At 39.5% G+C, this 26,556-nt stretch overlaps 1 protein-coding gene across 5 annotated transcripts in view; it reads right to left on the reverse strand.

Moving 5' to 3' along the window:
- Positions 1–26,556, reverse strand: part of gpr155a (G protein-coupled receptor 155a) — a 65,219-nt gene that overhangs the window by 32,585 nt on the left and 6,078 nt on the right. For 4 of the 5 annotated variants that reach the window (XM_052015739.1, XM_052015747.1, XM_052015731.1 and 1 more), the window contains exons 2-6: positions 19,718–20,204; positions 13,756–14,155; positions 6,890–7,055; positions 6,030–6,185; positions 1,037–1,120 (exon numbers count right to left, since the gene is read on the reverse strand). In XM_052015739.1, the coding sequence (XP_051871699.1) occupies positions 1,037–1,120; positions 6,030–6,185; positions 6,890–7,055; positions 13,756–14,155; positions 19,718–20,177 (1,266 nt within the window). In that variant the 5' untranslated portion in view covers positions 20,178–20,204. The remainder of the gene's footprint in view (positions 1–1,036; positions 1,121–6,029; positions 6,186–6,889; positions 7,056–13,755; positions 14,156–19,717; positions 20,205–26,556) is intronic. The other variant, XM_052015755.1, reaches the window with a different exon arrangement.

The following is a 26,556-nucleotide window of genomic DNA, read 5'->3' on the forward strand; positions in this document are numbered from 1 at the left end:
GATGGTGTGCTTTCTAAAGACAGTATATGGAAATCCATTGGGGGGGGGGCATAGTGACACAGCTGGTAGAACTGCTGTCTCACAGTGCCAGATTCCTGGTTCAATCCTCACCTCAGATGCTGTCTGTTTGCATGTTCTCTCTGTGACTGCATGGGTTTCCCTTGGGTGCTCTGGTATCCTCCCCGATCCCAAAGACACGAGGGGTGGTAGATTAATTTGCCACCGTAAATTGCCCCTACTGTGTAGGTGAGTGTAGAATCTGGGGGAGTTCATCAGAACATGGGATGAATAAAAAAAAGATGGAATTAACGTAGAATTAGTGTACGTTCTCCCCGTGACTGCGTGGGTTTCCTTCGGGTGCTCTGGTTTCCTCCCACATTCCAAAGATGTATGGGTTGGGAAGTTGTGGGCGTGCTATGTTGGCGCCGGAAGTGTGGTGACACTTGCGGACTGCCCCCAGAACACTCTATGCAAAAGATATATTTCACTGTGTGTTTCGATGTAAAAGTAACTAATAAAGAAATCTTAAGGCCACCTTAGTGTCAACGGGTGGCTAATGGTCAGCGTGGACTTAGTGGGCTGAAGGGCCTGTTTCTGTGTTGTATCTCTCTATGACTTGCTAATGCACCAAAGGAGTTCAGCAATAAAACAGCAAGAATGAAGCTTAGCTGCTTTAGCATTATTTTTAACCCAGATACGTCAGATTGTTGAACTATATTCAATCACACATCCAAATTTAAAAGATAAAACAGCTGAAAAAAAATCTGAAGTTGCTGAAACCTGAAACAAAAACAGAAAATGCTGGACAGAATTGGCAAGTCAGGAAGTATCTGTGGAGAGATAAACAGAGTTAATATTTCAGGTCAATGACCTTTCATCAGAATTTCAGCAATATCAGGATGCACTTCATGATCTAATTTCCTTCCATTCAATTTTGCAGTATTTGCAGAAAATATTTACTGCCCAGCAGTCAAATTATTTCTAAATAAAAGTGGTCACAAAATAATCCCAATAATTTATATTTAAAGATCCTTACCTGTGCAATCAGCAAGTTAAGAGAGAATAAATGAGGCAGCTGCTTAAATCTCTTATTCAGCACCATGACAGCTACAGTCCATACCTACATGAAGGGAAAAATTGTGTGTATATAAGTGGTTTAAAATTTAAAATGGACTCAGGGAATATTTAGGTTTTTTTTAAAGAAAAGATATCAGAAAAAAACAATGCATTTTGCCCTAATTATGAAATAAAGGTAAGCGATAACCATCTCCCATAGTGTTGTTCCTGGTAAATCTGGGGATAGTCTGCTTTGTATAATGGCACACCCATTGCATCAAGTAACAACACGAAACAAGTAGCATAGGACTCACTGCACTTCCAAAGTTCTTTTGCCAACATATAAAGAATCCCTGCCGATTTGGAACAGTTTATAATCTGGTTGAGTTCTTTGAGATCTCTTAAGTACAGCTGGACTTGAATGGAAATCTGATGAACAAACTACTCAACTATTCCTTGTGGTGTAGTACTACAAATAGGTATATCATAGGACTAACTAGAAGGTTAATTAAAAACATCTTATTGGTGTACAGAGATGATTGTTTTAAATAATAGAAATAGAGCATTAAATTGTTTAAAATAATAGAAATAGAGGTTTACTCTCACTTGATACTTTAGCTCAGATGTCAATCACCGTCAGAAGAAATAAGGATTTTTTAAAATCTATTCGCTCTTTGAAATTTAGGCATTGCTGGCAAGGCCAGAATTTATTGCCCATCCCCAATTGCTCTTGAACTGAGTTACTTGCCTCATTGCCCCAGTCCTCAATGAGGGGTCAGTGGTGGAAAGGGTGAGCAGCTTCAAGTTCCTGGGCATCGACATCTCAGAGAATCTATCCTGGGCCCAACACATTGATGCAATCACAAAGAAGGCACGCCAGCAGCTCTACTTTGTTAGGAGTTTGAGGAGATTTGGTATGTCACCAAAGACTCTTACAAATTTCTACAGATGTATGGTGGAGAGCATTCTGACTGGTTGAATCACAGCCTGGTATGGAGTCCCTAATGCACAGGACTACAAGAGGCTGCAGAGGGTTGTAGACTCAGCCAGCTCCATCATGGGCACACCTATCAGGGAGGAGGTACAGGAGCCTGAAAATCCATACTCAATGATTCAGGAACAGCTTCTTCTCCTCTGTCATCAGATTCCTGAATGATTCATGAACACTACCTCATTATTCCTTTTTTTGCACTATTTATTTTTGTAATTTATAGATTTTTATGTCTTTGCACTGTACTGCTGCCACAAAACAACAAATTGGTATTGGTTTATTACTGTAACTTGTACTGAGGTGCAGTGAAAAGCTTGTCTTACAAACTGATCGTACAGGTCAATTCATTACACAGTGCAGTTACATTGAGTTAGTACAGAGTGCATTAATGTAGCACAGGTAAAAACAATAACAGTACAGAGTAAAGTGTCACATCGTATGTCAGTGAAAATAAATCTGATTCTGAGAGGAATTTAATAGATTGCCTAGAGTCATGTTTAGACCATTCTGGTTAAGAACAGTTGACTTCCTCCCCTGAAGAACATTAATGGATCAGATGGATTTTTATGACAGTGGTTTTGTGGTCACCATTACGAAGACTTGCTGCTTTTAAATTCCAGATTGTTAGTTGAATTTAAATTTCATAGCCATGCCATTGTGGAATTTGAACTCACATGGGATTGTTAGTCCTGTCCTCTGGATCATTAGCCTGTTCATTGAGTCAACATCCTTTTCATTTTCTTGTTTGTAATTAATATTTTATAAGCAATGACATCCACCATCATTAGCTGCCTTAAGTGTTTGGTTGTGATTCTTACTGATTCAAATTTCATCCATCTAAAACAATTACATTTGTGGCATATTGTTTATATCTGTAACAGATAAATCAACTGTAACACTTTGGGATGTAATAGATGTCCTAAACATGGGCTGCATTAGATAGCAACTATGTCACAGTAGATAGAACATAGAACACTACAGCACAGTACAGGCCCTTTGGTTCACAATGTTGTGCCAACATTTTATCCTGCTCTAAGATCTATCTAACTGTTCCCTCCCACATTGCCCCCTATTTTTCTATCATTCATGTGTCTAAGAGTCTCTTAAATGTCCCTAATGTATCTGCCTCCACAACCTCTGCTGGCAGTGCGTTCCACGCACCCACCATTCTCTGTGTCAAAAACTTACCCCGACATCCCCCTTGTACCTTCCTCCAATCACCTTAAAATTATTTCCCCTCGTGTTAGCCATTGTCACCCTGGGAAAATGTCTCTGACTGTCCACTCAATCTATGCCTCCTATGATCTTGTACACCGCTCATCCTCCTTCTCTCCAAAGAGAAAAGCCCTTGATCCCCTATGGTTTTTGCACTTCCAAGTTGGATAATGTTTCATTAAAAACAACTTTATAGAATATATTGAAGAGTGTATTGTTCTATTATAGAGGTTATTGTGTAACTTGAGCTCTTTACAGTACAAGAAGCAATTATACCAATTATCTAAATTGAAGAGAATTGACGTGTGAATGTAGTATGTTGACACAATGCAAAATTAAGCAACTTTAAGCAAAAAGGAAAATCCAAATTGACAAGTTGGACTTATTGATTATTTTAACTATTAACAGCAATCTTAAAAACTTTTAAATTGTTCAATATTTTATGTAATTGTTATATAATATCAGTAAACATTATTTTATGTAATTGTTATATAATATCAGTAAACATTAACAGCAGAGGTGGGTTTAAGCTGTAATGAGTATTCTTTGTCAATTGATTAACCCCTTTTATGGATGTTAAAATTACCAGCTGAAAATTCAGTTTCACTCAAACACTTGGATCAATGAAATATTCATCTTAAAGTCATAAGGCTGTGAGTTCATGTCTTAATCCAGAAAGTCACTTTAGAGCAGGAGAGAAAATGCTGCATGGCATTTTTGGAGGTGCTGTCTTTTGAAATGAGACATAAATGTATGTAACTTTGTGGGGTGAAAATGCACACATAGCAGAACAGAAATCACCAGAATCCATTCAAAGCCGAATGCCCAAAGCCCTCAATAACTATCTGGATTATATTGACACACAGAAATTAAAATACTACACAGAGTGCCAATACAAGCCACTCAGTCCATATGGCAAACTGAAACATTGTATCAGAAGCTTGTGTCGGAAAGATTAACAGTTTCAATTTTTGTATAATTCATACGCATATTTTGTTTAGCTTAATTCAAATTGGAAGCAACTATTCCAGGTTGATTATTTTGTTTTAAACATTGAAACACACCCTTAAAAAATAAAATCAGAGATAACCTGAATGACAAACCCAAGGTCATTTAAAATATGCTGGAAAATCTGCCCACTTCACTCGTAGGAGATTAAACCTGACTTCACTCACTTCAATAGAAAGGGATGACTTTGGAGGGAAAGTGTTTCAGGTTACTTACATTTTGTGAATTAATTGATTTAACTTAAATATATTTAACTGTTATGTTTTCAACTGTTTTAACTATTTTAAAATCTACTTTTTAAAAAGTATTTCTCTGAAGATAGATCTTTAATAGCTATTGATTATTTTTGAACATTTGTAAATGTCGCAGGCATCCGTAGTTGTAAAAAATCCTTCTGACAGGTTTGGCAGCCCATTTGTCTAAGGGTGTGGCTTAGCTTCTTAGTGGAAGAGTTTCTAGGGTTGTGGCTTGCTATTTTAAGTGGGAAGGCCTTCGCTGATCAAGAATTTGTTTTGGAGATCAAGTTGCTGCAGGCAAGTGCAGGCAAGGGAATGCAGAGTACGGGTAGCTTGCCAGATGGAACCAACTGGAAGACATTGCATTCCATCTGCACATTAGCATCATATAAGCCATCAACCAACATAGATGCGGTTGCTCATTCTAGTGTGACGATCAAGAGGAGCTGGGTCCAATCAGCATATATTCTCACCATTTAAAAATGATAATAACTGAACTTTGAAATGTCTTGATTACACGTTGACACAAATGGAAAATAATTCTTACTATATTAGCACTGCAATTACATATAATATATACAATAAATATGATACAGCACAATCCACGATTGCATAACTAGAGAACCAGGGAAATAATCTGTACAAATGAAATGGGAGTAATTGAGAATTAATTCAGATTCTATTTGTAAGGGTTGCACAATATACTTCTATAGCTATATTCACAGAAGTAGTAGCCAACATCAACCTGACATGGTAATTTGTACGCGCTGGCTAATGGCAAGACTATGGCAGCTATAATGGCAGGAGAGTGCAATTACAGCATGGTACACTACAGAGAAAATTTTGACTTTAATCTGGACACAGGAATTTATAATGCAAAATTGCAGTGAAGTGAGTGTGCTTGTGGATGTGTTTTTACACGATTACTCCTACAGTTCTGCAGAATAATTTATTGCGCTATTGATATGCAGTGAATGTATAAGTCAAAATCATTTATTAAATTGGACTCTGAGTATTTTACTGGTGCTTTGGAGAATGAAACGCAAATTTAAGCCATTTATTTATTTTTTATTCCTGACTATTTGAGTACTGTTAAAGCTGAGAAAATGCAACAAATTAATATGCAACATGTATGAATTGGAAGTGGATGTCTAATACTTCAATTGGAGGGCCATGCTTGGCAAACACAGGATTTAGCTACAGTTATTGGAAATCCTGGATACCGTCAGAATTTGGGGGTGAGCACTGGACTTTTACAGTAATCCAGAGACAATGTGGCATATGGAAGAAACACTGTGAAAAGGTTAATATTCATGCACTATTGAGACTTCAATAATAAAAATCTAGCATCAACTTAAGTTGCATGTCAACATGTAACTCAACATATACATCAATTATGATTATCATAAAACAGTATCAACTATGCAAAATATGTTATAAAGATGCAATGTTTTATTAACAATGGCAGAAAGTCATGCCAGATATATAGTGTTATGAAAGCATGTTTTTAAAATGATACCAACCAGAAAAAATAGGGTAACTATGCTTAGGTCAAAGCTGACATCCTGAATTGCAGACTGCAAAACTTCTGCTTGCATGGATGGAACTGTCAAAAGCCACGCCGACACATACATGATGGGAGCAGACACAAATGTACTTATCACCATCCCTGGAGTAACCTTCAAAAATAAATTTCATTTATTTTTAGAAGATTAAAATAAAAGCAGAAAATTGCATGCTACTGTATTGTCATGATTAGATAAGTAGGAATTTCTTCACTGCACATTTACTTGTGTCCACAAAGATGGTACTTCCACTTAAAAATGTGATTCTTTGAACTTTCTTCTAGTAAGGCTGGAAGGGGAAACCAAAAGGATTATCAGTTTAATTTATGTAACTTATCTATAAAAACAAGCATTGAGCAATGATCACTATGAATCATGGCTGGCCATCTGAGAATCCTTCAAAAAGAAAATCCTGTATCAAAGACAGCAATAACATCTTCAAGGAAAATCCTGTATGGCAAATTTGATTGAATTTTTTGAAGTGGTAACTAAGTTTGTTGTTAAGGACAATGTGGTTGATATAACCTGCATGGACTTCAGTATAACCTTCAGTAAGGCCTTTATCAAAATTCTGCATAGGAGACTAGTCCATGAGATCTGGGGCAATTTGCCAAATTGGATCAAAAATAGGCTTGGTTACAGCAGTAGTTTTATTAAACTTTATGTGGCTTGAATTACTTGGTATGTGCATGTCAATAAAACAGTGTACAAGAGAAAGAGTACAAGTTCTGAACTACATGCTTAAAATATTAGTGCTATGTAAAACCTATTGCATTCTGCAGTAAAACCAATGTGAGAGTGATCATCTACATACTTACAATTTCAATTTCCATATTGTACTGACTTGCATAAATAGCTACACTTGGTGCTGTTGGGAAAACTCCATATAAGAATGCAAAGTTCGATATACTGGTGTAGTTAGCATCAGTGTTGCCGTTGTTTAGCAATTCCACCGTTTCACGGCTAATGAGAGGAAGTACCAATCTATGATTGTTAAAAACAAATATTTTGTTATAAGTGATACAATACATCATAATTGACCACACTTTGAGAAATTTGATTTAAATTTAACACAAAACATCATCAACATGAATTTCTTTGAATTGTTAAATGCAGTTTATTCAGTTAATCACCCAACTTTATGGCAGAACCCCTCAAGGTTCTCCTGTTATCAGATCCTAGATGCCACGTGAGACAGACAAAGGGAAAGGTATAAGATACAACTGATGGAGCCAAAAATAGTTACAGATTTTCAGAAGGAAATAAATAGTTCACAATAATACTTTCGGTATGCCACTGTAGAATGGACATTAAAATCATAGAGAGCAAACAGTGTAACTGTTACCAGAATGAAGCAAAAGATGATACAGTATTAAGTATGAGAGAGACTCAAGTTACAGGGATTTTCCATTACCAGTGAAAGGCTGAGTTATTTGGTACGTTTTTAAATATGTGAAAACTTTTGCTCAGATAAGTAGGCAAAGCTTATTTCCTCTGTTAGTGACAAGGGTATAACCTTTATAGGAAGGTAGAAAGTTCTGCTGCATTGAGGTCTGTAAAAGATAACTCACGGAACATTATGTAATGAATCTTGGCTGCAATAGATGTCTCATTGGAAGATCAAAAGGTGCGATGGGCAGCATTTTGAATCCCAGAAGAATATGAGAATGGTTCATTAAAAATTGCCATTAAAACATTATTCAAAAAATGCAGAATAAAAGATTATCGTGAAGAAGTTAAAGGCCACCATGAGAAACCCTATGTATACAAAGATAACCGGTGGAACAAAATGGTCTGAAAAGATTAAGGAACTATAGCTTTAGTAACTTTTTTTAAGTAAATTCCTTTGTCTGTAACCAATCATGATGTAGGAAATAAGTGCCATGCTGCCTGACTAATGCATGATCATTCCTTGTATGGTAATTGTTTGCACCTCTGAAAAAGTATAAGAATGTATGTAGATCAATGTATCTCAGAGACCACCCGGTCCGGGACGCAGGTGCCTGGCTTGGTGCTCTCTCCTCGGATCAAGTAATAAAGAGATTGAACAAGAACAGTGGTCTTTTGAGTCTTCTCTCTGACCGAATTCAACAGATGCACCATAGAAAGCATCCTATCTGGATGCATCACGGCTTGGTACGGCAACTCCTCTGCCCAGGACTGCAAGAAACTGCAGAGAGTTGTGGACACAGTCCAGTGCGTCACAGAAACCAGCCTCCCCTCCTTGGACTCTGTCTTTACCTCTTGCTGCCTTGGCAAAGCAGCCAGCATAATCAAAGACCCCATCCACCTGGGTCATTCTCTCTTCTCTCCTCTTCCATCGGGTAGAAGATACAGGAGCCTGAGGGCATGTACCATCAGGCTTAAGGACAGCTTCTATCCCACCGTGATAAGACTATTGAACGGTTCCCTTATACGATGAGATGGACTCTGACCTCACAATCTACCCTGTTGTGACCTTGCACCTTACTGCACTGCATTTTCTCTGTAGCTGTGACACTTTACTCTGTACTGTTATTGTTTTTACCTGTACTACCTCAATGCACTCTGTACTAACTCAATGTAACTGCACTGTGTAATGAATTGACCTGTACGATTGGTATGCAAGACAAGTTTTTCACTGTACCAATAGAACAATGTGGAAGATATCCAACAAGTGTAGGGGAACATGCAAAACTAATGTCAGAGAGGCAGACTGAGCACAAGCACCATTGTGAGAGAAAGAGATCACATCACTCATTTAGGAGAGAGCACAACAGCACGGAGAGTCAACTAAAATAGTCAGAAGTGTGAGTGACCAAGAGTAGGAGCCAGGAGAGAACGACCAGTACAGAGTATAGAAGCAGAAGAATAAGGCAGATGAATGCACTGCTGTAGCCATGTTGCAGGAGCAGAAGAATTTAAATGCATGGGCATTGGTGCAATTCTTAGGCAGGAACCATATGTGATAGACTGTTACACCTCAAACAGCCTGTGACAAGTAGTCATGGACAGAATTTAAATTAACTTGATGTGAGAATAGGAGTGTTGATTCAGAAAAAGTAAGTAAAGTATGAAATGGACGGCAGAAGAAAGAGGAGCAAGAACAAAGACAACAGAAGTATTTTCTCGAACTTAATGGTATATTCCCTGGTCTGTTTGCATTGATATAAAGCTGATGAACTGAGGGCATGTGTAGACATGTCAAAATGTGGCAATTTTAACATGGCAAGAATGTCCTGAGGCATTTCACAGGAGTGTTAATAAACAAAAAGCTGACACTATAAGAAATACCAGGGCAGGAATGGTAGCACAATTTCAGACTGGACAGCGAGGGTGAAAAGGAGAGAAAAAAGTAACAATTTACTATGGTTGTAAATAATTTGCAAAATTCTCAAAACTCAAGGGATGAGCAGTGATTAAAGAAACAATCAGATTTGCAAGTAAGGATTATAAACTGGACCAAAAGGACAACCAGAGACAGGAAGTATATTGCAGACCACCATAGTCATAGAAGAGCATATATATTAGAAAACTTCTGAGTGCAGAAACAAAAGGCGATTCATAAACACATAAATACATAAAGTGCTTCTAAGCAACATCAACTTTGTGTGGAGCAGGATGCTGTAGGTATGGTTTGTAATGAATACTTTGCTTCCATCTACATTAAAAGAAAATGTTACAGATATTGTAGTGAAGGATTATGACACGTTGGTTGAAATAAACAAAAGGGAAATATTAAGGAATTGAGAATCTTTCAACATGAATAAATCACCTGCCCTGGATAAAGACTGTTCAGAGAAGCAAGGAAGAAAATCATGGAGGCCATGGTCATCATTCACCAGTCATTTTTGGCTGTAGACAACCTGTCAGTTGACTAGAAGAATTCTAACACTGCATCATTTTTTAAAAAGGGGAGAAACAGATTGACCGAGTAATTTGGGACCATTTGGATTAACACCGGTGGTGGGCAATTTTTGAAAAGAAATTCTGAGGAACAGTATCAATCATTACTTAAAAAAATAAGTAAATGAGAAACATCAGCATGGATCTATTAAGAGTGTATTTGAAGAATTGATTGGATTTTTTGAGGAAATGATAAGATCTGTGAAGGTGGGCTGTACGATGCAATCTAGATGGGTTTCAGCAAAGTGGCTGACCAGGTCCCAATAGCAAACTGGTCAGAAAAGTAAAATTCCAGTGAATTAAAAAAGTGGCAAGCTAGATCCAAAAAACTGTTTCAGGGCCAGGTAATAAAGATTACTGGCCAATGTAAATTTTAATGACCGGAAGGCTATTCAGTTTGGAATTTCAGAGGGCTCATTTATAAGTCATATATCTGAAGGACTTCATCAATGTTATAAAATTTAACATCTCAGGTACTGCTATGTAGTTTGCAGATGAAAATTGGCTTGACGGTCAAAAAGAAAGTTGTGTGTATGCTGCAGAATGATACCTATGGATTTGTCAGATGGAGAAAATTGTGCAATTTTCTGTAAAACAAAGCCAAGTCATCTGTACATGTGTAAGAAATGGGAGTTGGAAAAAAGATAAATTTTATGTTGAATTATTTACTTTTTTTTCATACAAATTCCATGAGAGTGAATTTTATTCTGTATCAAGTTTTTGGGTAGTAGTTTGTGAGTTCTGTAAGAGAAAATTTCCATAACCTTGAATAGTTGTAACAGGGGTTGGGGGGGGTCGCCTTATATGAAGAAATGTACAGGAATAAAACAGCCTTGAGGAGTGCATGCACAGATCCCCGGGGGCAGTAGGACAATTTGATAAACTAGTTAGGAGGCATATGAGATGCAGGCATTCACTGGCTAAGATCCTGAAGATAAGAGCAATGTAAAATACTAGGTAGGCCATTACTAGAGCACTGCCTATGGTCTGGCCACCACATTATAGGACAAATGTGATAGCACTGGAGAGGGCCCAAGGAAAATTCAGCATGAAATTGTAGTTAGGGAGGGAAGACTGAGCCAATACTATGGTTGGATGAGTGACAGCAGAAATGGCCAGTTCTGATGCAAACAGAAAAGACCAACCACCAGAATTCAATACTGAGACACAAAAAATTCTGCAGATATTGTTTGGAAGGCTGCAATATGCCTAGACAGAGATGAGTCACTGTTCCTCAAGCTTATGTTGGACCTTGTTTTAATAGTGCAGGAGCACAGACAGATAGATATACTGGGAGTGGGATGTAGAATTAGAGTATCAGGCAACAGGAAGATCAGGATCACTGCTGAGAACTAGAAGTGGTCACTCAATCTGTGCTGGGTTTCTCCAGCGTAGAGGAGGCCACACTGTGAGCACCAAATGCAGTAGGCTAGATTGGGAGAAGTGCAAGTAAGTTGCTGGTTCACCTGGAAGGACTGTTTGAGGGGTGGCACAGGAGTGTAGTGGGGTTAGTGTAACACCATTACAGCGATCCAGGTTCAATTCCCGCCACTGTCTGTAAGGAGTTTGTACGTTCTCCCCATGTCTGTGTGGGTTTCCTCTGGGTGCTCCGGTTTCCTCCCACATTCCAAAGACATACAGGTTTTTTTGCTGCGGGCATGCTATGTTGGCGCCGGTAGAGTGGCAACACTTGCGGGCTGCCCCCAGCACGTTCTCAGCAACGCAAAAAGATGTACTTCACTGTGTGTTTCGATATACATGTGACAAATAAATAAATATCATATCTTATCTTGAGTCTCTGGATGGTAGAAAGGGAAGAAGTAAAGGGTCAGGTGTTGTATCTCCTGTGGTTGCAGGGGAAAGTGCTGTAGGGAGAGTGGTTGCTGGAGATGGAAGTGTGGACCATGGGAATCAATTTGAATAGAGGGGTAGTAAAGAAAAAATATTCGACCAAGTAGTCATGAGAGTGACTGAAATTGTGGCTGACAGGTTTCCTCATTAACAAAACTAGTGAACAGTTAGGCATCAGGTTTCCCCCACCAACCCCCCTCCCAAGGACATCCCAAACTGGCTCTGTTAGGACAGAGTGCATGAGCGCTCGTGTGTGAGACAGAGAGGAGAAAGAGAGGAGTGGAGAGTCGAAAGAGAGAGAGTGCAGAGAGAGAAGAGAGAGAGAGAGAACGCAGTGCAGCCACTGATTGACAGAGGGGCAGGAGATGTGACCATGGTGTGACTGCACACAGGGCAGAGCACAAAAACTGGTCCAACTCTGGGAGCATGTACCTGCATGGGAATATAAAGATACAAACAAAGTGTGCAGAGAGGAAGTGAGATAAGGCAGTGGACATGCAAAAGAGAAAAGCAAAGTGTACAAAATAACAAGAACAAGAATGAGAGAGAATTAAAGTTACAACAAGCACAAGTGAAGACAGGCTTACATTTATAATACTCTGCACATTTCAAACTTCAACATGTTTCAGGCAGACTTAGTTGCAATGAGATGCTGGAACATATATGTAAATACAATAGCCCAGAGCCATTGGTCACCTTCTAAATCTTTATTTTCTTCCTCTAACTTCATTCTAACATACTTATTGATCAGCCAATCATCAGTCTAATTTCCAACCTGTACAAACTCCTTTTCCTATCTTCTCTAATTTGGCATCAATTATAAACTCAAACAACTTTATTCCATTTCAGTTCATAAATCATTATTGAAGTTAACTTCTGGCATCCAGCTACTAACACCTACCACCACCTGCAACTCCCCTCCTCCATCCCCATGCCAATGAAGCTCTATAAACAACTATCCTTTGCTTTCCCTGGTTTAGTCTTTATTCAATTTACAATGAGAAACCACATCTGTTCCATCTTTATTCTACCTTAACTATTCTCATGTTAAATATTAAACCTAACACCTCGGGCTCAATACAAATGTCAATTCCACGTTTTCTTGTTTTATTGGAACATAAACCAGAAACTTTAGTCACATACTTTCCATCATGTTCTACATCCTAGCTTCTCAGCAGCCGCAGATACTTCAGGAATAAGGGTAGGGTTTGTACCTGACCTCCGGTGCCACCTGGGTGGAGTTTGAATATTCACCCTGTGAATGTGTGTTTCCCCCAGCTGCTCCAGTTTACTCTCACATCCTAAAGACATGTAAATGGTAGGTTAAATGGCTACTGTAAATTGCCCCTAGTACAGGTGAGTGGTAGAATATAGTGGGAATTGATGGGATGGCAAAGAGAATCAAATGGGATTAGTATAAATGGGTGCTTGACGGTTGGCAGAGACCCAGTGGGCCCAAGGGCCTGTTTCTTTGACTCAAGAGTCCCAATCACAGATGGAAAACAAGATGTCAATCTCCCTAATCATTGAATCCCCTACAACTATGCTCGCCTGCTCTATGACTCATCCTAGGCTTACCTTATGTATACTCCTGCTGTTGCTCTTGATTACATTCTATGGTGACCCAGTCCACATCCTCACTGTTGGCATCAAGAGCTGAGTACCTTTTGGACGAGTTCAGGTTGACTACTTCACTGTCCCCTCCTCCTCCTCCTCCTCCTCCTACCAAACCTATGGCAGTTACTCAACACTTGCCTTTCTGATCCTTGTAAAATAGACTTTCACCCCATTACATCTCCAGACTCAAGTCAATCACAGACACTTCAATACAGGGAAGAGTGGCTGTGAGTATTTTTCATTTTCACATAAGGGTCCTGATATTAAAACAAGTTAACCAGACCAGCACTGATCTGAAATTAGTATCAAAAGACAAGATTTATCTACTTACAATTTGGCTGTAATCAGGAGAATAATTGCAAGAACTGAACTTTTTTTCAGCTTTGTGATCTGTCCCACCATTGTAAGTCCAAGATAAAAGAGAGCTGAGCCGCTGAAAGAACTGGCCAGACCATCCAGAAATTCTCCAATAATCGCTGGAATCTTTTCTTCAAAGATAAAATTCCCACAAATTCCAATAATGACCATAAAAACAATTGGGTTTTTTAAAACCTGAAACAATACCATTGTAATAGTCTTCAGTTTGCTTTGTTGAATATTCAGATCTTCCTTCCATTTCTGGATTTCGCAGAAGATGAAACCAATTGGATTTAACAATAGCAGTGAGATGGGAGCCAGCAGGTAAATATACTGAAGGTATTCTGGACATGTATCCCTGTAGAGAGCCTCAACTGAAATACACAAAGCCATTAGGTTATCACAAAAGGATGCTAATTTAGTTGCAAGGTTTGCCTTAAGTATACATATTTCATATTGGATAACTGCTTTACAGTGTCATTAATGAAAATACAAAATGCTGGAAATAGTCGGCAGGTCAAGCAGTATCTGGGGAGAGCGAGAGAGAAAGAGTGACAGCGAGAGAGAATTAATGTTTCAGGTTGATGACCTTTCAGCTTGTCTGACCTGCTGCATATTTCCAGCATTTTCTGCTTTTCTTTCAGATTTGCTGCATTTGAAGAATTTTCCTTTAGATAAACTATGGTTAGTTTGTGGGGAATTATGGCAATAAGTTCCAAGCCCCTGCTCTAGGTTAACTTTCACAATACCCCAGGAGTCATAGATCACCATGTAGGTAAGTGGTAGAATATGGTAGGAGTTGATGGGAATGTGGGGAGAATAGAATGAAATTAGTGTAAATACCAGCACGATTGCCTTTAATGCAGGAAAACCTTCCCCTCAACCAGGCCAGTCACTTCAGCATGTCCCTTATTTTTTACAACAATTCTGCAAGGGCCAATATTTGGGTGCAGAACTGTCTGAGCCATCTATCTTACATCTGACTGGAACATATACAGAAGAACTTTACTGTAGCCTCTTTTTCTGGAACATTTCATCAGAGCTACATAAAGCAAAATTTAGCACTTATCTATGCAAAGATATTTTAGCACTGGTAACTAAAAAGTTGTTCTAAAAGATAGGTCTAATGGAGTGTCTTAACAGAACAGAAAGGGGGATGGAGAGATGATGATATTTAGAGAGAGTGTTCCAGAGCTCAAGGCCAAGGCATCCAATGGTATTCAATCATGAAGCAAGGATAATAGATGATGCTTCAAGCACTATTAAGCTAAAACTGCCCTATATTCCAAGATTATGAGTGGAAAACATAGCTACTAGAGATATTTCTGCAATATTACACTCCCTCATTTGAATACTCTGCCTCTTTGCTTAAACAGACAAAATGGAGGTTACCCATTATTCACATATAACCAACCATCCACCCACTCACCCTTCCTAGAAGGGAGGTACTTCATTGGTCAATATTTCCTGAAATTCAAAAATAATCTGTAGATGCTGGAAATCTGAAACAAAAACTGAAAATGCCAGAAACATTCAGCAGATCAGGCAGCATCAATGGAAAGAGTGCCAATGTTTGCTTCTTGGTTCAGAATTAATTAATTTTCATATTCTGTTGCAAAGCCATCTGAAATAATCTTATGTTAAAAATGTTTCATAAATGCAACTAATGTTTAATATCTAATCCATCAATATTTTGTCAAGGCTTCATTCCCTGACAGAGATCTTGAAGGTTCATCAGAAAATATCACAGCACAAAAATAAGAAATGTGAACAGGAAACAACATTTTTCATACAAGGAAAAGACAAACTGAGAGAGTTAAAAGAAGCGCATTTTTGTTAGGCCTGTTCTAACAGTACAGCAACCAGGAATCCTGCAGAAAGAATCTCTGGGCTGAGTTGCAAACTATAAAGGACTGAGCCTGTTTCAATCTCAAAATCTTCTGATTTAATACAATAAATTGCAAAACCAAGAAAGGAAAATTTTGTAATAGTTCTCTGGAGGATGGAAAGCAGATTGACTTGGGTCAGAAGAATACAAATGAATTAGCTCAATGCTCCATGGCAGCCAATCTAGCTCAGAACAATCACAGGGTTATAGTGGTTAGAAATCTTTCTGCTTGGCTTTAAACATTGCCTATTCTAATTCCTAAAATAAGGTCATTCCATCTGAATTAGAAACCAAGGGGTTCTATTGTTTTCTACATATACTGACTACTTTTAAATTGATGAAACTTCTGCAGAATATTGTACAAAGATAGGATTCAATAAAGCTTAACCAATGGCAATGTATTCTTGTTTCTTTTGGCTTAATTGTAACTTAAAAAAATACAGACAATGGGCTTTACTACAAAACAAAGAAGTTTTTTAAAAATTAACTCTCCAGTCAATTTATGCATGGGATAGTCTCACCACAAATGATTGACTCACGAAATCCAAGTCATATAAAAGGGACTCACAGGAATCGGTTTGATGGGCTGAATAGCCTCTTACATGGAGAAAATATGAAATTAAAAAGTTCAGAATCCCACTAATACCACTTCAGCTTTCAGCCCCTCAGATGTTCAAACTTGGAAGTTCATCCCAACTGTTACAGTAGGATATTGCTGCTGCAGTTCACTGCTTGTGATTCTCTGCTGCTCCACTCAAAAATGTTTGTGCAACTTCTGCAAAGATCTGGGAAAACAAACCATTAATTCTGTTCTGCTGCCACGGTCTACCAAAATGTTCTACATAACTTTAGTGCCATTTGAATCAAAAATCTGCAAACTTTTACTGACAGTGATTTTTTATTTAAAATAGTACCTACAAACACAGGTATTGACAAATGAGTAAAATAAAAGCCAGTAGATTCATCAGCCTGCCCCACACTCTGCATGCCCTGGGAGAGTCCAAAAAAAGACAAACCCAGGACTTAAATGAGAGAAAACTCTGGAAGTTCAACTCCAGTTATGTTAGGCCATCAAAACAATTCATGAGATCCTATGGACCTAGTGTTATGTGACAAAGATAATTATCATTGTTCAGACGTAATCCCTGCCCTAGAAAATAAGCTATCCAGGTTCCCAACGAAGGCATATGGATAATACTCACTATTTATTGCTCAACTCTTGCTAAACTGTGAGAAAGTAGTTGCATATTACTATTGGATAGGAGGTTCCATAATTTAGACCCAGTGATTAAAAAAAGGCCTGGTGATATATTTCCAAATCTGAATGATGTGCATCTTGGAGTGGAAGTTGTAGGTGATGGTGTTCCCATGCGCCTGGTGCCCTTGTCCACCTTGTTGGTAGAAGCCGCAGGTTTAGGAGGTACACACAGTTGATGAAGAAAATGGATGGACAGTGTACACCTTTTAAAGGAGAGTTGGAATTGCACTCACCTAGGCAATTGAAGAGGAGCATTCCATCAGATTTCTGATTGTGTCTTCCAGATGGGAGAAAGGTTCTGGGTTGCCATGTCATGTAGCATACCCAGCCTCTGATCTACTCTTGTAGTCATAATGTGAGGCTAATCCAGACCAGTTTCTGGTCGATACTAACCCCCAGGATGTTAATAGTGGAGAATGTGGTATTAGCATGCCATTGAATGCTTATTCTCTTTTCCCTTGCCACAGCTGCCAGCACAGTTGACAATGCAGGGATGGAGTTTGGTGAATCCACCTGTATTTTGCAATGATGTTGTGAAATGCTTCATTTTTTTCAGTATTCTTATTTTTACTTCTAGCACATTGAAAAATTATATGTGCAGATGCCAAGGTTATATCACAGGAACACAGATCTGCAATGGTCTGCACAATTGTTGAGGCACAGTCACAGTATTCAAGGGAGAAAATCCTGTAGGAATCCACCATGTGGAAAATTTAAGCATCTGCCAACAAATTAGTTTGAGTTGACTTGGAAAGTTTCTCTTTTTCAGAGACAGTACATGTCATGAGTAAAGATTTAAGGAATTGCTATCCAAGATGAGCAAAGACTCCAAGAGGAATGGACTATTATAAAAAGGGAAGTTGCATAGGCATTTAGGGTACTATATATAGTTTTAGGCTTTTTATTTAAGGAGGAATATACTTGCCTTGGAGAGAGTGTGGGTTCTCTAAATTAATCCCTGGGATGAAGGATGTTCCTATGAGGCATAACTGAGTAAATTGGTCCTATACTCATTAGGGTTTAGAGCAATGATAAGTGATCTTATTGAAAGTTATGATTCTGAGGGAGCTCAAGAGGGGAGATATAACTGACACTTCTCCTTGTGGGGTGAATGTAGAAGTAGAGGGAAGAACTTGAGAATAAGGGGTTGCCCATTTAACATAGATGAAGAGGAATTTTCTCTCTCAAAAGGACTGCAAATCTTTGGAATGCTCCCCTAGAAAGACCATTAATGCAGAATCAAGTATATTCAAAACCAAGGCAGAGTGTTTTGGGCTATAGATAAATCAAGGGTAATAGGGATCAGGTAGAAATACAGAGCTGAGGACAATACTCATCATCAGCAATAATTTTGCTGAATGGCAGCAAAGACTCCAGGGGCCACATGATCCACTCCTGCTCTTATTTCTTGTGTATATCACAGGATATCTTGACAATATTTTCTCAACCACAGTTTGGCATTTGCCTTTGCTTCAATGCACGTTCAACTGCAGAAATGTTCTGAAGACAAAAGAGACTGCAGATGCTGAAATCTGATCTCTCCATTGGAGAAACCAATCATAGACTAAGCGATAACTTTTAAAGTCGAAATTCAAAGTTAAGTTTATTGTCATTTGTACATGTCTGCTGCTTTGGACTGCGGAGAGCTCCGATAAAGACTCCGCATGAGAGTTTGAGGAGAATTCTCCCGCAGTATACTGCTAATAAACGCGCTTTATCGAATCAACCTTGTGGCACTGTGTTACTTTGCAGTGGACAGAAGTGGAAACTCAAAATCAGGACGACACTGACACCCCGAAGTCCCATCTACCAGGCACAAGTCAGGTGTATGATCGAATGCTCTCTACTTGCTTAGATGAAATCAGTTTCAACAACACTCAGGAAGCTTGACACTCTTCAGGATAAAGCATTGTACCCCATCAGCACAATGGCTGCAGAGAGTACCATTCAAAAAATGCAGTATAGTTACTCACCTAAGATACTCCAGCAACAAGTCCCAAATTGGTAACCATGAAGGACAAGAGTTTCAGGTGCAAAGGAAAACACCACCTGCATATTCCAATTCAAGTCACATATCATCCCAACATAGAAATATTATTGCTTTTTCATCATTGCTGGATTTAAGTTCTGGAACTCTACCCAACAGCATTGTAGGAGTAGCTTCACCAGAAAGGCCACAGCTGTTCATCACCACCTTATCTATGGCAACTAGGGGCAGGCAATAATTGCTTGTTTTGTCAGCAATAACCACATCCTAAACAAAAGGACAAAAAAAAAATTACCTGCTTTTTATTGCATCCAGCACGTGGCAACTCGGTTCATAAGACTGTAGGCATCTTCCTGAAGTCTGCTATCGTCTGGTACACTACTTTTTCCAAAACTGTCAAGGAAGTCTTAGTAGTACTACTCACATCATGTTAAATTCACATGCATACTTTGCACTATTTCCCTTACCTGAATTGGCTTTAAAATGAGAATGTATTTCTTTACAAAACATGTAAATGATATTTTCTACAACCAAATGTGGCACAATGGAAGCAGCCACTGGCAGAATAATAAAAAAAACACTCATTTATCACCAGCATCCATCTGAGGTTCCAAGCTTGGTACTTCCTTTGCAATAAAGCCTAATGCTTAAAGAATCAAAGTGCCTGCAAAGCCATAGTCCATCAATCCTCTGCCGTCCTCAAACCAACCATTTCTCCAAAAAGCATAAAGTAGCATTTTAAAATTTGATGATTATGTCTAAACAAAACAAGAATTCATTGAAATTTCATATAATGGACTTACCTATAGGATATCCCAAAGCAAAGTCATTGCTCTGTGTAGCAAAGATTGGGAAGAGTCCAGCTTTGCCAAATCGGCTTTCTGGACTTGCTATCAGCAGCGTCAGAATGCAGACAGTTATGAAAACTACAACCTTAGCCACAAGAATGCTGCAAACAAAAATCCAGTTTATGTGAGCAAAGTCTAAAACCACCATATTCTGAAAAAGGAGGCCAGGAAGTGCAAACATTGACACAAAGCTTCCTAATCCTTTAGCCTCTGTAGAATTAATGATGTTCACTCGTCCAGCAACATATCCGCAAAGTATAATGCCAAAACACTCTAAAAGAGCAGGGAAAAGCCTGCTAATAGACATTTCAGGAATGACAGCCCCAGAGGAATTTGTGGTGACATCCAAACTTGCCATGCTTCTTTCCACAGAGGAGCTTGAAAGTGTGGCTTGAGTCAATGATGAGACATTCATGTATCAAATAAAGATGTTCAATGGATGCTGAAAAAAAAACAGAAACACCAATGATAATTTGAACGCCTATATTCAGCATGTTATGAGACCAAGTCTGAGCCCTAACTTCTTTACTTTTTCTTGGCATTAGGTTAAGTGGTTTCTCATTCGTCATTCAAGAGGCCATGTTAATCCTAACTTCCTGGTTTATGTGCAAGTATCATTTTGAGTTTTAATTCTAAATGCACACCACTATGTTGGCAGTTTACTGGATCTCTAGTTACCAGGTATAATACCATCATCATTAATGAATATGGGAATTCCTATCTCTATTATCACAGCATCTGGAAACCAATGGCATCAATAGGAACAAATGAAATGCAGGACAATTTATATAAAAATAATCGAGTGACTGACAGACAACTCATTTCGGTACGTCCACCTTCTTGTCAACCTTAATGAACATAGAGGATATTTTCAAAACTCCCTCAAAGTGTTTCTCCAATTCTCTCCCTATCCTTCTTTCCTCCCACTGCCTAATGATTTTCAGAAGCAAGTGAGAAATCCCTAGCACTTGCCTCATTTCTACTTTAGTGTTGCACACAAGCACCAACAACCCAGCACACTCAAAATAAAAGCCTTTGCTCCTCCAAGTCTTCTCTTTTACATGTTACATAACTTACAGTGCCATGTTTAAAACTCGAAGGGAAATCTTCAGAGACATGTAGGATTAAGGTGGTGAAGTCCATTATCTTAAAAACATATTAGAAAAATGGAAAAAAAATGCTTAATCTGGCACACCCCCATGACTTCTGTGATGCTGGGCAAGCAACTTATCTGTAGCATTGGATATTACTTAATAATACGCCAAGACACTTAAAATTTACTTTTTAAAAGATGTAACACAATAAGTTTTCCAGCAAACCTGGTAAACTTGAGGGACCCCCGGTGAGCCAGACACTGAACAGTCATCTGATCATCATCATTGAATAGTCAGATAACAGATCTTATTTTACGTTTCACGTTTTAGATCCTAATAATTCTTTGTAATTTTAACGTCAACTTTACAAGTTTGTAATAAGAATATGTTGTCTTGCTTCAATTGCAATGGTGCTGATCCTCAAATATCAGGGCTCAGATACAATGGACCAGATTATCTGACCTCTCAAACCCAGTATTACTTCTCTGCAATTATTGTCAGCAACTCAATTATGATGTGTTGAAGTTCCTCATGCTAGTTAGGTAGGATCTTATCTGCATTTTATCTGGCATCAAACCATCTCAACTAGCACTTCACATAAAGAACTCTTCCTGAAGTGGACTGCCCATTCAACATTCCCCAACAGATGCTAGAGAGATGATTACTTTTTATTAGAAGGAGAAGCAAATTGGCCAGAAGTACTTGGAGAACAAGTTTTACTTCTACTTAAGGAGCTCTCTGGAATTTTAACCTGACTAAACAATAACATAACTTCGATGTAACATCTCATACTTAGAGTGTCAAAGTAAACAGCTAGTACCAAAATCCTCCTGGAATCCTTCCTGACTTGAGGGTGGTGATATTACCAAAAGCAATCAGATGCCACTGGCATTACAAAGAACATAATACAGTACAGCCCAGGAACAGGACCTTTAGCCCACGATGTCTGTGCCAACTATGATGTCAATTTAAACTGCACATCTGCCTATATAAGGTCTATATCCCCCAATTCCCCACCTGTTCATGTGCCTGTCTAAATGCCTCTTAAATGTTGAAATTCATGTTTAAAAAGGTATTAAAGCAGCAAGACTAAATTTTACAATCATTACTCCACAGGAAGCCATCAATCCATCAAGTCCGTGCCAGCTCCTTGGAAAAGTTAGAAAACAACTGTAAATTTAATTTGCCAAGATGAAGAGGTAGAGAGTACAGAGTAAAGATCAAGGTCCAGGAGACATATGCTTTTTCAAAAATTTTTTAAAAAATTTTATTTACAGCGTGGTAACAGGCCCTTCCGGCCCAACGAGTCCGCGCCGCCCATGTTAAACCCAATTAACCTATCCATACATCTTTGCAATGTGGGAGGAAACCAGAGCACCCGGAGGAAACTCACGCAGACACAGGAAAACATACAAACTCTTTACAGACAGCGACGGGAATCGAACCCTGATCGCTGGTGCTGTAATAGCGTTGCGCTAACCACTACGCTACCATGCTGCCTAGTTAATAGATAATAAAGGGCAACTATAAAAGAAATGAAAGAACGTGTGAGATGCAGAGCACAGCAGTTACAGGAAATCTGAAAGAAAGAGAATGCTGGAAGTACTCAGCAGATCAGGCAGTATCTGTGGAGAGGAGAAAAACTAATATTACAGGTGCATGACCCAATATCAGAACTTGAAAGATTGGTGATCTTATGTTATTGTATTCAACATCGAGTCCATTAGGCTGCAATGTGCCTAGATGGAAGATTAGGTGTTCCTTAAGCCTCCACATTCAAGTCATATTTCATGACTTCCACCATCTTCAATTAAACTGCACCACCAGACACATCTTTGCCTCCCTTTCAATATTCTGAAGGGGCTATACCCTTCACAATACCCTGGTTTGCTGTTCCATCTTCATTGTCCACTTCCTTTCCCATGACCTGTCCTTTGACTTCTAGCCCTGCCACCATGCAGGGACATAAATAGCCTTTTCAAATGAAGCAGTGATTAACTTCCACTTCTTACAATCCGGTATACTGCATTCAGTGCTCATGATGTAGTCTCATCTAAATGGAGAAACTAAACACAGGTTGGATGCTGGCTTTGTGGAGCATCTCTTTTCAGTCTGCACAGTGACCTGAGCTTCCAGTGACCGTCACTTTAATTGCCCATCAAACACCAATTCTGACTTTAGAACCATGCAGCACAAAACAGGCCCTTCGGCCCACCATGTTGTGCCGTCCATCAAACCACCCTCACACTATCTAACCCTTTCCTCCCGCATATCCCTCTATCTCACATTCCTACATATGCCTATCCAACAAACTCTCGAACCTGTCCAATGTATCTGCCTCCACCACCACCCCAGGCAGTGCATTCCATGCACCAACCACTCTCTGGGTGAAAAACCTCCCCCTGACATCTCCCCTGAACCTCCCACCCATAACCTTAAAGCCATGCCCTCTTGTCATGAGCATTGGTGCCCTGGGAAGGAGGCGTTGACTGTCTACTCTATCTATTCCTCTCAATATTTTATATACCTCTATCATGTCTCCTCTCATCCTCCTCCTTTCCAGTGAATAAAGCCCTAGCACCTTAAGCCTCTCCTCATATTCCATACGCTCTAATTCAGGCAGCATCCTGGTAAATCTCCTCTGCACCCTCTCCAACGCCTCCACATCCTTCCTATAATGCGGCGACCAGAACTGAACACAGTACTCTAAATGTGGTCTAACTAGAGTTTTGTAAAGCTGCATCATCACTTCATGGCTCTTAAACTCAATCCCACGACTTATGAAAGCTAACATCCCATAGACCTTCTTAACTGCTCTATCCACCTGTGAGGCAACTTTCAGTGAACTGTGAACATGAACCCCCAGATCCCTCTGCTCTACACTGCCAAGTACCTTGCCATTTACCCTGTACTCTGCCCTGGAGTTTGTCCTTCCAAAGTGTACCACCTCACACTTCTCCGGATTGAACTCCACCTGCCACTTGTCAGCCCAGCTCTGCATCCTATCAATATCCCTCTGTAAGCTCCGACAGCCCTCCACACTATCCACAACACCGCTGATCTTAGCGTCGTCCGCAAACTTACTAACCCAGCCTTCCACCCCATCATCTAAGTCATCTATAAATATCACAAAAAGTAGAGGTCCCAGAACCGATCCCTGCGGGACACCACTAGTCACTGCCCTCCAATCCGAGGGCACTCCCTCCACCACAACCCTCTGCTTTCTACAGGCAAGCCAATTCCTAATCCACACAGCCAAGCTTCCCTGGATCCCTTGGCCTCTGACCTTCTGAAGAAGCCTACCATGAGGAACCTTATCAAACGCCTTACTAAAATCCATATAGACCACACCCACCACACTACCCCCATCAATCTTCCTCATCACCTCCTCAAAGAACCCTATCAGGCTTGTGAGGCAAGATCTTCCCTTCACAAAGCCAGGCTGGCTGTCCCTAATCAGTCCATGATTCTCTGGGTGTTCATAGATGCTATCCCTTAGAATCCTTTCTAACAGCTTACCCACCACATACGTGAGACTCACTGGTCTGTAATTCCCTGGACTATCCCTACTACCTTTTTTGAACAAGGGGACAACATTCGCCACCCTCCAATCCTCCGGCACCATCCCCGTGGACAACGAGGACTCAAAGATCCTTATCAGCGGTTCAACGATCTCTTCCCTCGCCTCTCGAAGCAGCCTGGGGAAAATCCCGTCAGGGCCCGGAAATTTATCCGTCTTGATATTATTTAACAACTTCAACACATCGTCTCTCTTGACATCTACAACCTCGAGAACATTACCCTTACCAGCACTCCCTTCTGTGTCATCAAGACCCCTCTCCTTGGTGAATCCCGAAGAGAAGTAATCATTAAGAACTTCTCCCACTTCCGCTGCCTCCAGGCACGTTCTCCCACCTTTGTCTTTAATCAGACCTACCTTTACCCTAGCCATCCTCCTACCCTTCACAGACGTGAAAAAGGCCTTGGGATTTTCCTTAACCCTACTAGCCAACGCCTTTTCATGTCCCCTTCTAGCTCTCCTCAGCCCTTTCTTAAGTTCCTTCCTCACTACTCTAGATTCCTCACGGGCCCTGTCTGAACCTTGCTGCTTATACCTTATGTATGCTACCTTCTTCTCCCTAACTAGTCATTCCACCTCTCTCGTCACCCACGGTTCCTTCACCCTGCCATTCCTTTTCTGCCTCACCAGGACATATTTATCCCTAACATCCTGCATAAGATCCCTTTTCCATCTTTAGTCTTCTATGTTGTTCCAATGAAGTCCAAGATGAGCTTGAAGAACAGACCTTGCTCCATTTAGGCATGTTGCAGCCCTCAATTCTAATGCAAGGTCATCCACCCATAACATTAACTCTTCGCAGATGCTACCTGACCAGCTGGGCATTTCCAATATCCTCTTGTATTTCAGATTTCACCAATCACTGTCTTACATTTTCAGCATGTTGTTATAAAAACAGAAAATGTAGAAAAAAAATCAATAGGTCAGGGATAGCAGAGAAGGTGGGGGAGGGTAATGGATGGAACAAGCAGGACTTCTCTGATAAAGTTGTGTGACAGGTGAAACAGGTTAAGTGGGATCTCTCCAAAAGATGCCATCTGATCTGCTGAACTTTCTGTTTTAGATTGCAAGTTTACGTTGTGTGATAGAACCAAAACACTAAAATAAATTTAGCTCACAACATTTTATTATTGATTACATGTCCAAACAGAAACATCAAATAAGCACCATATACTTTATAATGAACAGATAAATGCAAAACTCTTAATTCCACTGCAATTGGATTTACTCCCATTTTGCAGCATTGCTATGTGATTCTACAACATTTTGAAAAATAAAAAAGGGACAAAGTATTTTTTTCATTTATTCCTAGGATGTGAACATCAATGACAAAGCTGGCATTTAATGCACTTCTCTAATTCTCCAAAACAGAATGGATTGCTTAGCTCCTGCAGAGGGCACTTAAGGGTTAACTATGACAGTCAGAAATTGGAGCAGTAAATTGGCCCTTTTATCCAGTCTTACCAATGAACTACTTGAATTTTTAAACAATTCAACAACTTTATGGCCATTTTCACTAATAGCTCTTATTTCTAAATTTTTAAAAAAGATCAATTCAAATTTACAAACTTCCATGGAGAAATCCAAATTTACTTTTTCTGGACTACTAATCTAGGCTCTGGTAACCAATTACTAATAACTATTACAGAGACACAAGAAATTCTGCAGATGCTGGAATCTGGAGCAATACACAAAAAGTGCTCGAGGAACTCAGCAAACAGGCAGCATCTATGGAGGGAAATAAACAGCCGACTAACACTTACATCGCCATTTCCCGTTGACACTTAAGAACTTAACAAATGATCCACCAATTCACTGCTGTTATACTACCTTTATCAATTTACAGGAGACCTTATTCTAATCTAAACAGCCAAAATACCCACCAGAATTGGGCAGGGTATTCATGTCAATAAGGTAATTGGGGGGGGGGGGGGGGGGGGGGTCGTCAAATAATGCCTCTTCATGGCTCCGACCAACTATCTACTGCCAGTTTCTGTCCCCACCCAAGTGTGAGAAGTACAAGTTAGAAATCCATTAAAAAGGGAAACTAAGCTGCATTCAGGGAAAGTTAGATGCATGAGTAGCACATGACTGTAATACATTCATTTTTACAAATATAA

This window comes from Pristis pectinata, chromosome 1 (assembly GCF_009764475.1).
Source record: "Pristis pectinata isolate sPriPec2 chromosome 1, sPriPec2.1.pri, whole genome shotgun sequence".
Classification (NCBI taxonomy): Eukaryota; Metazoa; Chordata; class Chondrichthyes; order Rhinopristiformes; family Pristidae; genus Pristis; species Pristis pectinata.